This window comes from Oncorhynchus mykiss, chromosome 5, assembly GCF_013265735.2.
Source record: "Oncorhynchus mykiss isolate Arlee chromosome 5, USDA_OmykA_1.1, whole genome shotgun sequence".
Taxonomy (NCBI): Eukaryota; Metazoa; Chordata; class Actinopteri; order Salmoniformes; family Salmonidae; genus Oncorhynchus; species Oncorhynchus mykiss.
Window position 1 is genome coordinate 13,078,522 of NC_048569.1, and position 10,476 is coordinate 13,088,997.

General features: G+C 42.0%; 1 protein-coding gene across 2 annotated transcripts in view; it reads right to left on the minus strand.

Annotated features, from left to right (window-relative positions):
- crata (carnitine O-acetyltransferase a) overlaps positions 1 to 8,688 on the minus strand; it is a 28,323-nt gene extending 19,635 nt beyond the window's left edge. Inside the window, exons 1-3 of one of the 2 annotated variants that reach the window (XM_021601730.2) lie at positions 8,411 to 8,688; positions 1,809 to 2,096; positions 1,306 to 1,424 (exon numbers count right to left, since the gene is read on the minus strand). In XM_021601730.2, the coding sequence (XP_021457405.1) occupies positions 1,306 to 1,424; positions 1,809 to 2,096; positions 8,411 to 8,437 (434 nt within the window). In that variant the 5' untranslated portion in view covers positions 8,438 to 8,688. Of the gene's footprint in view, positions 1 to 1,305; positions 1,425 to 1,808; positions 2,097 to 6,509; positions 7,089 to 8,410 lie in introns of those variants that run through there. The other variant, XM_036976821.1, reaches the window with a different exon arrangement.
- Positions 8,689 to 10,476: the final 1,788 nt, after the last annotated feature.

A 10,476-nucleotide genomic window follows, 5' to 3' on the forward strand; every position in this document is an offset into this window, starting at 1 on the left:
TTATTTATATATATTTTCAGAGAGAGAGCGAGAGGGTGGGGGGGTGCAGTCTGAAGGGTAGTGTGTACAAAGGTCTTATGAATCTCAACTGACCCCATAGTGAAATGTCACCCAATTGGCAATATTGTACTGGAAAGGTGAATGGTAGCTTGAGTTCACATTAGCAGGTGACTGACACAGGGCCCCAGTTTTGTGTCATGGTGACATGTCTGTTACATGAAAATACACACTAAGTGATATGTGAGCAGAAATGGTGTTGGAGAAAGTGTGAAGGTTGTAACACAGGAGTAATGACTAGCAATGACTGCTAACACTAATACACGACAGCAGTGCAAGAGAGGACTGTATTTACATGACAGTATGGGTGCGTTCGTTAATTCACTCTGGCTACCTACTCTGATTTCAGAGCACTCTCGTCTGAGTGTGCCAGAGCGCAGAATAACTGATGAATTTACGGAAGCTCAACACCAGTTGAATGTGCCCGGTGTCATTAAACATTGGCAAAAAAAGCGTAATTAAATTGTTGCCAGCAGCACAGATAATCACCAACGCTCTAGATAACAAGAAAATAGCCTAACCAGCTCTCTCATTTGTGTCTGGCAGTAGCTTGCAAGCCTGCCAACATTAGCCAGTTAGCTTGGGTGCTTGACTGCCGTTGTGAGGCCAGAACGCTCGGATCAACCCTACTCCTCAACCAGAGCATCCAGTCTGCGCTCTGAATGCTCTGAGAGCAAAACGCTCTGAATTTACGAACGGACAATCTGACAACGTTCTGAATTTACGAATACCCAGAGGGCACTCTGACACTCCAAAGTGAATTTACAAACGCACCCTAAGTTACCTAAAGTATAGCTGCAGGTGTAGACCTTACAGTGAAATGTTTACTTACGAGCCCCTAACCGACAGTGCAGTTTAAAAAAATATGGATAATAAGAGATAAAAGTAACAAGTAATTAAAGAGGAGCAGTAAAAAATAACAATACATACAGGGGGGTGCCGGTGCAGAGTCAATGTGAGAGGGGCACCGGTTAGTTGAGATAGTATGTACATGTAGGTAGAGTTAATTAAAGTGACTATGCATAGATGACAACAGAGAGTAGCAGTGGTGTGGAGAGGGTGGGGCAATGTGAATAGTCTGGGTAGCCATTTGACTAGATACAGTACATACAAGGATTTTGTAACAAAGGTGTTTCTAATGGTAAAGATGGTAAAGATGTAGCGGTAGTGGTGAGGAATTTGTACAAAGCTGAGTGTTATGTTTGTTCCTACTGGCGTCTATGTGGGGAGGGGCTTGGTTCATCTCACCTCATCTGTCCCTGGCGGTCACTGAACTCCAGGCGGGGTAAGACCACCCCGGGACTAGAGTGGACCACTACAGGCATCCGGTAGTCCAGATAGGCTGTAGTCAGCCACCAGTCTGACAGCTGGGGAGAGACGGAGAGAGAAAGAGAGAGAGAATGGCCAAATGAAGAGATGCATTACAAAAAAATACAAAATAAGAGTGAACCATTCTCAACTTTGCCCTTGACACGTTATTGTAATCTGGTCTTGTCTAAAGAATGTTCCTGTTTAATAACAATGTATCTCTGTTCTGTTTTGTGGAATTAATCCATGGTACAGGTTTCTAAATCATAGATAAAAGTGGCATTCGATTTTATTTTAACAATAGCAGGTGGCTATAACCATAGGCCACTTGTACAACAACACCAAATTGCTAGCCTTGCCTTTGAGTAGGGCTGGGCGATATGGCCAAACTATCATATACTGTATTTTAATACAGGGTTAGGGTTTGATTTCAGCCAACTCACCCAGTTCTCAGTCTTGCGGGCCCTTCTCTCCAGGCCCTTCTGCAGCCTCTCCCCAACCCCCCCAGCCTTCTGGAACTCTGCCAACAGCTCCTTGGTGTGGCTCAACTCCTCCTCATCCACGATGGGCTCCAGGGTGGCCAGGTAGCGCTCACACGTCTGCTGGAGGGAGGGTACTGGGAGCTTGGGGAGGCCCTCCTGGTGGCTCAGGTAGCGCCCAGGGATGCGCGTGGGCGCCACAGGCCTAACCAGGCGGCCACAAGGTTTCACCTTGTACCATAGGTCCTTAGCCTGGGAAATAGAGAGTAAGGTAGGGGAAATACTGGTCAGAGCCTGAGGATCAATTACTGTAATGTAGTTAGTTATATTGTATTCTGTAGCCATGCAGACATGAAAATGATCTTTAGCCTGTACTACTGTATGACTAGTAGCTAGGTATTCTGCAGTAATTACATGTTGACTACCAAAGTTGGTATCGAAGAATTTAGCTCTGCGAAGACGATATGACTACCTACTGGTTGTCATAGGCAATAGCCATTGGCTAATACACTTCCCAACAAACCAATGAAGGAAAGAATGGGGAAAGGTGAAGAGAAAGTGATATGAAACATTTTTTAATTGTGACACGGTCACACGACATGTCAGAGCTGTCAGAGACATTCAACATATAAAAACAGCAAATTGCGAAAGGCTAGCTATAGCCAAGAATTAGGTAAACAAATGAATTAGCCAAATAAAATTGTTGCTGTGCTGTCAGATAGGGGTTGAAGCTATTTTTGCATGAATCCAACCAACTGTTATTGGTTCATGGATCTTGTCTGTTTAATCTATGGTAATTATATTTGTATATATATTTTTTTTTTACTTTCGCTATTTTAAATTAAATGTCATATGTGACCTGTTACAGAAAGATGGGATTATGACTAGGGTTGCAAAGGGTCGGAAACTTTCCATGGGAAATTAAGCCTGGGAATATTGGGAATTTTTCATCAAAAAACATTAGCTTATAACAGTGAACCTTTTTTGTGGGATACACATAAGGCAAGTCTAGGTCTTGTGTCATATTTTGGTTAACTATCCCCAATTCAATGGAATTGCAGCCCTCCGCATGCACAGTGCATTCTTCTATCACATGTACAGCTGATTCTCTAGATCTTGCACACTAATGAGATGCTATTGAGCTCACACTACTACTCTGTCTGAGCCAGGGACTACATGCTTTCCTCGTAAAATTTTTACAGACTGTATCACAATTCCAGTGGTTCAGAGGTTTACATACAGTGGGGCAAAAAAGTATTTAGTCAGCCCCCAATTGTGCAAGTTCTTCCACTTAAAAAGGCGCCTGTAATTTTCATCATAAGTACACTTCAACTATGACAGACAAAACTAGATAAAAAATTCCAGAAAATCACATTGTAGGATTTTTAACAAATATATTTGCAAATTATGGTGGAAAATAAGTATTTGGTCAATAACAAAAGTTTATGGCACATATTGCACTTTTACTTCTCCAACACAATTGATGCCAGCTGAACGCACCAGGTCTCCAGTGCGCCTTCACAGCCCAGTACATTCTGTAGAGCAGGTAGAGAGTTAAGTTCCTTAGTGTCCACATCACCAACAAACTATCATGGTCCAACCACACCAAAAGAGTTGTGAAGAGGGCACAACAACACCTATTCCACCTCAGGAGACTGAAAAGATATGGCATGAATCCCCAGATCCTCAAAAAGTTCTACAGCTGCACCATCGATGTGCTCGGCTGCAACTGCAGCCGAGCACAACTACAGCTGCAACTGCTCGGCATCCAACCGTAAGGCGCTACAGAGGGTTGTGTGTACTAGAGTTCAACCGATTATGATTTTTCAACGCAGATACCGATACCGATTATTGGAGGACCCCAAAAAGCCGATACCGATTAAATCGGCCATTTTTAAAAATGTATTTATAATAATGACAATCACAACAATACTGAATGAACACTTATTTCAACTTAATATAATACATCAATAAAATAAATTTATCCTCAAATAATGAAACATGTTCAATTTGGTTTAAATAATGCAAAAACAAAGTGTTGGAGAAGTAAAAGTGCGATATGTGCCATGTAAGAAAGCTAACATTTAAGTTCCTTGCTCAGAACGTTAGAACATATGAAAGCTGGTGGTTCCTTTTAACATGAGTCTACAATATTCCCAGGTAAGAAGTTTTCGGTTGTAATTATTATAGGACTATTTCTCTCTATACCATTTGTATTTCATATACCTTTGACTATTGGATGCTCTTATAGGCACTTTTTGCCAGTGTAACAGTATAGCTGTTAGCTTCCATCCCTCTCCTCGCCCCTAACTGGGCTCGACCGAGGAACACATCGACAACAGCCACCCTCGAAGCAGCGTTACCCATGCAGAGCAAGGGGAACAACCACTCCAAGTCTCAGAGCGAGTGACGTTTGAAACGCTATTAGCTGGCACCCCGCTAACTAGCTAGCAATTTCACATCGGTTACACCAGCCTAATCTCGGGAGTTGATAGGCTTGAAGTCATAAACAGCGTAATGCCTGAAGCATTGCGAAGAGCTGCTGGCAAAATGCACGAAAGTGCTGTTAGAATGAATGCTTACGAGCCTGCTGGTACCCACCATCGCTCAGTGAGACTGCTCTATCAAATCATAGACTTAATTATAACATAATAACACACAGGAATACGAGCCTTAGGTCATTAATATGGTCGAATCCGGAAACTATCATCTCGAAAACAAGACGTTTATTCTTTCAGTGAAATACGGAACCGTTACGTATTTTATCTAACGGGTGGCATCCCTAAGTCTAAATATTCCTGTTACATTGCACAACCTTCAATGTTATGTCATAATTATGTACAATTCTGGCAAATTAGGCGGCCCAAACGGTTACATATACACTGACTCTGCGTGCAATGAACGCAAGAGAAGTGACACAATTTCACCTGGTCAATAATGACTGCTAACCTGGATTTCTTTTAGCTAAATATGCAGGTATAAAAATATACACTTCTGTGTATTGATTTTAAGTAAGGCATTGATGTTTATGGTTAGGTACACGTTGGAGCAACGACAGTCCTTTTTCACGAATACGCACCGCATCGATTATATGCAACGCAGGACACGCTAGATAAACTAGTAATATCATCAACCATGTGTAGTTAACTAGTGATTATGATTGATTGTTTTTTTATAAGATAAGTTTAATGCTAGCTAGCAACTTACCTTGGCTTATTGCATTCGTGTAACAGGCAGGCTCGTCGTGAGGCAGGTGGTTAGAGCGTTGGACTAATTAACTGTAAGGTTGCAAGATTGGATCCCCGAGCTGACAAAGTAAAAATCTGTCATTCTGCCGCTGAACAAGGCAGCTAACCCACCGATCCTAGGCCGTCATTGAAAATAAGAATGTGTTCTTAACTGACTTGCCTAGTTAAATAAACAAATTTAAACGACCAAATCGGTTTCCAAAAATACCGATTTCCGATTGTTATGAAAACGTGAAATCGGCCCTAATTAATCGGCCATTCCGATTAATCGGTCGACCTACAGTGTGTACGGCCCAGTACATCACTGGGGCCAAGCTTCCTGCCATCCAGGACCTATATATAGTAGGTGGTGTCAGAGGAAGGCTCCAAAAATGGTCAAAGACTTCAGCCACCCAAGTCATAGACTGTTCTCCCTGCTACCGCACGGCAAGCGGTACTGGAGCACCAAGTCTAGGTCAAAAAGGCTCCTTAACAGCTTCTACCGCCAAGCCATAAGACTGCTGAACAATTAATCAAATGGCCACCCGGACTATTTACATAGACCCCCCTTCCTTCCACTTGTTTTGTACACTGCTGCTACTCGCTGTTTATTATCTGTGCAGTCACTTTACCCCGACCTACATGTACAAATTACCTCAACTCACTTGTACATTGACTGGGTACCGGTACCCCCTGTATATAGCCTCATTGTTATTTTATTGTTACTTTAGTTTATTTAGTAAATATTTTCTTAACTCTATTTATTGAACTGCATTGTTGGTTAAGGGCTTGTAAGTAAGCATTTCACAGTAAGGTCTACACCAGTTGTATTCAGCGCATGTGTCAAATAACATTTGATTTGAAATGACAGTGAAAAGGAGAGTAGCGTTTCCCGAAACTTGGTTCCCTGGACACCAAGGGGTGCACGTTTTGTTTGTCATAGCACTACACAGCTGATTTAAATAATCATCAAGCTTTGATTATTTGAATCAGCTATCTAGTGCTAGGGCAAAAAACAAAACGTGCACCCCTTGGGGTCCCAGGACCGAGTTTGGGAAATACTGCTGTACAGAATAAACATATTCCAAAATACGCATCCTGTTTGCAACAAGACACTAAAGGAATACTGCAATAAATGTGGCAAAGCGACAACTTTTTGTCCTGAATAGTGTTATGTTTGCGGAAAATCCAATACAACACATTACTCCATATTTTCAGGCAGAGTGGTGGCTGCATCATGTTACGGGTATGCTTGTAATCGTTAAGGACTGGGGAGTTTTTCAACATGAAAATAAACGGAATGGCGCTAAGCACAGGCAAAATCCTAGATAAAAACATAGTTCAGTCTGCTTTCCATCAGATATTGGGAGATTAATTCACATTTCATTAGGACAATAACCTACAAACACAAGGCCAAATCTACACTGGAGTTGCTTACCAAGAAGACAGTGAATGTTCCTGAGTGGCCGTGTTACAGTTTGGACTTAAGCTGTGGAAATGCAGTATAAGGCGTGGCGCTCCAGAGAAGGTGAGGTAGGAGTAAGCACCAGACAGGAGTGCCTTGAGTGGGGGAGAGGTCACCAGGTCAGTGGGGGCCTGACTGGAGCTCCAGAGAGGTCCAAGGAGGGAGAGATAGGAGTAAGGCCCAGACAGGGGTACCTCAAGTGGCAGAGACATCACCAGTGGCTGCCTGGAGGTCAGGTAGGCCCCAGGGAGAAGGTGTCTGAGTAGGCCAGCCCTCCCTGATCCTTTCGCTGGGGCAGAGAGCTGGCTGGACTGAGTGGCAGCCCCTGGAGGCTGCAGGTCAGTCCCCTGTCTCAAATGTCCCTGGTGGCAGAGAGCTGGCTGGACTGAGTGGTGGCCCCTGGAGGCTGCAGGTCGGTCCCCTCTCCCTGGGTCGGCCTCAGCCCTCCTTGGCCCTCTCCCAAATGCCCCAGGAGCAGGGGGCTGGCTGGATGGAGTGGGGCCATCTGGAACCCCAGCCATCCCCGGCCCTCCAGAGCTCGATCACTCAATAAATGGCTGATAAAGGGCGAGTAGCCTAGTGGTTAGAGTGTTGGACTAGTAACCGGAAGGTTGCAAGTTCAAACCCCCGAGCTGACAAGGTACAAATCTGTCGTTCTGCCCCTGAACAGGCAGTTCACTGTTCCTAGGCCTTCATTGAAAATAAGAATTTGTTCTTAACTGCCTAGTTAAATAAATATTTTAAAAAAATTAAGATAGCCAAATGGTAACACTGCAAAAGCTGGACTGTAATTGTTCCATTCATTCAAGTCATAAACATAGATTGTTTTTTAATTAAGCCTAAAAGCCCAAAAGTAATTGCCGTGGATTGGCGGGAATAAGTCCCTCAACCAATTGCAGTTGGTTGTATTCATGAACGTCATATGGGGTGGACGCTATTGAAGTTATGGACGTATTTATGTAAGTTCAATTTAAATTAATTGAAAATAGCCAAATTCAAAAAAATACAAACGCTTACAATGGCTTACATTGTTTTGACGAGGTCCCTGAACCAATAACAGTTGGCTGAATTCATGCAAGTGATATGGGGTGGAAGCTATTGAAGTTTTAAAAAACATTTTAAAAAATGTATTCAATTGAAAAACAGCCAACGTTTTTTTTTAAATAAATACTAAAGTAATTGCGAGGTCTCTGAACTAATCACGGCTGTTTGTATTCATGTAAGTCCTATAAAAGGAAGAATTTATCTGTAATGAGAATTTTAAAAAACAAAAAGATAAAAAAAAAAAACAATTGCTAAACAATTTGCAGTGGATTCGAGGGAAGTCTCTGAACAAAGTCAAATTGATTTGAGAGCGATATTTTACGTGGTTGTGAAGCTATAGACATGTTTTATTACCACGCAAAAGTAGGCGTTGCCCTCCTCCTCAGCGGAGGAGGGCAACGGTTTAGCTACATTTTGACTCCAAAAACAACCGAAACCGAAGTGAAAAACAAGGGGTGTTACTTGTTCGCTATAGTCAGCTGATTAAGAATGTCATTTATACCATTCTTGCACATTTTGTTTAATTGGTATTAAACGAGGAAAGTCTGAATATGTAATATAATTTTAACTGCGATATCAATAAGGCTTATCTCCAGCTTGACTTTGCCCCGACTAGTTAACGTGTTACACATTGCTTGACATACACAGCGAGGCTGTAATTGCGTAACATTAGCTAGCTAGCTAGCTAGCTACAGTTACTTGACTCAATGCCCATTGTTTTCGATATATAACTAGAACACACCCTACGAACACTTGTTTTCCCTTGCTAACCCGTTTTGCGGGCTACAAGGGAGCTATTCTATAGCTAACGTTGTTGATTGTGTACTCACCATCGTCCTGGCTAAAATGCCCAACATTCTGGATGATTCGGAAAGATCCGCCCACAAATGCTCGGTGCTCAAAGTACAGGAATGAATCGGTTTCTCATTCCCAGCTGAACTCCAATGAACGGACCACAAAGCGTATTCAAGGGCGAATAGTTACTTCAGGAACACCCTTCAAAACAACAACGCCAAAGATAGTACTAGCTAGCGCAGTTACAGCTTCACTACGTTGACACCTTTTGGTAACATGATCTCCTCGCCGGTCCCAGTTCCATTCACCAGGGGCGATAGCAAGTTTTTTTGTTTTTTTGTTGCTCTTTTCATTTTGTGAAAGCAAGGAAGAGCTGCCTTCCCTCACTGGCATTGGCAGCGTGTTTAGCTAAACTTTTGTGAAATAATCAGATTTATAATTATAAACTAGATGTCGTTCTTTAGCTCTAAAAGGGTTTACTTTACTATTCAAAGCAAAGCATTTACATATAGTCAATGTTAAATGTAGTAAAATAATTGGTGTAATTACTTTGATAGACTACAACTTTATTATTTTGGATTGTGGCGCAGTTAGATCACAAAAAAATATCTAAACTAAATTTGTTGCCTGTGAACTTTAAGACAGAAATAGGACAAAGAACATGAAAATAAAAAGCAGGATAATGTGGACAACACTGTTAGGAACGCAAAGCTACTCTGAATCGTTCATGCTGTGGGTTTCAGATAAATAGATGCACGATTTACTTTTGTAAAATGTTCAATGTAAATTAAGTTATATTTTAGTTGAATGATGATGTCAGTCAGTCTCCTAACCTGTTACGTTAATTATCATAGCCTATACACTGAGTATATAAAACATTTAGAAGCGCCTTCCTAATATTGAGTTACCCTCATTTGCCCTCAAAACAGCCTCATTTAGTCGGGGAATGGTCTCTACAAGGTGTCTAAAGCGTTCCACAGGGATGCTGGCCCATGTTGACTCCAATGCTTACCACAGTTGTGTCAAATTGGCTGGATGTCCTTTGGGTGGTGGACCATTGATACACAAGGGGAACTGTTGAGTGTAAAAAATCCAGCAGCGTTGTAGTTCTTGACACACAAACCGGGTGCCTGGCACCTACAACCTAACCGGTTTGTGTGCCCATTCACCCTCTGAATGGCACACAATCATGTCTCAAGGCTTAAACATCCTCATTTATCCTGTCTTCTCCCCATCATCTACAATGATTGAAGTGGATTTAAAAGGTGACATCAATAAGAGATCATAGCTTTCACTTTGATTCACCTGGTCAGTCTATAGCATAAAGAAAATATGCGCGTTTTCCAACCAGTGGTGTTTCCACCAAACGGACTTGTTGCAGATAAAAAATCAGTGCGTGATGACCTAGTGCACACAATACTTACCTTTTTCGCTCAAAATTCAATGTGTTTCCGTAGCATTTTAAATTATTGTTTTTGCGTTAAATAGCAAATGCGCCTACTCAGGTCTTGACAAGTGCGCTCTAGCCAACGGCTTGTAGATACAGTGCGGGTAGTCTAGAGTACATAATGATTATGGGTAAAAGTGACAATATTTTTATTTGTCAAACCGCAGTCAAGCATCGATCATCATGTCATGAAAGAAGCATCAAGATTACCGTGCACTTTCACCACCCTGTGAAGTTCATAATACCTTATTATTGAATATGTTAATAAACTATTTCCCAAGTCGTAGTGGGAGGACCACGCACAATGTTATGGCGTGACTCCAAGTTTACTTCGAGATGATGGTTGTTTTATCAGTATTTGTGCATAAAGGCATTTCCACCGCCATTTCTCGCGTATTACATTTTACCAACACAAAAAAAGATCCCACCATGTCGAACTAATCTGTCGGCATTTATACAATTGTACCGAAACGTGTTGTTTTCTTCAAAGCTGTAGTGATTTGTTTTATTATGATATGACTTCACTCGCATAAAAACTGGATGGAAACGTAGTTTATGCTCCCAAGTGGCGCAGATCAGACGTTGTGTAGATCAAATCAAAACACTAAGTGACAACACTGCCCCCATGCTGCGGAAGGAATTATACCGCGTGTC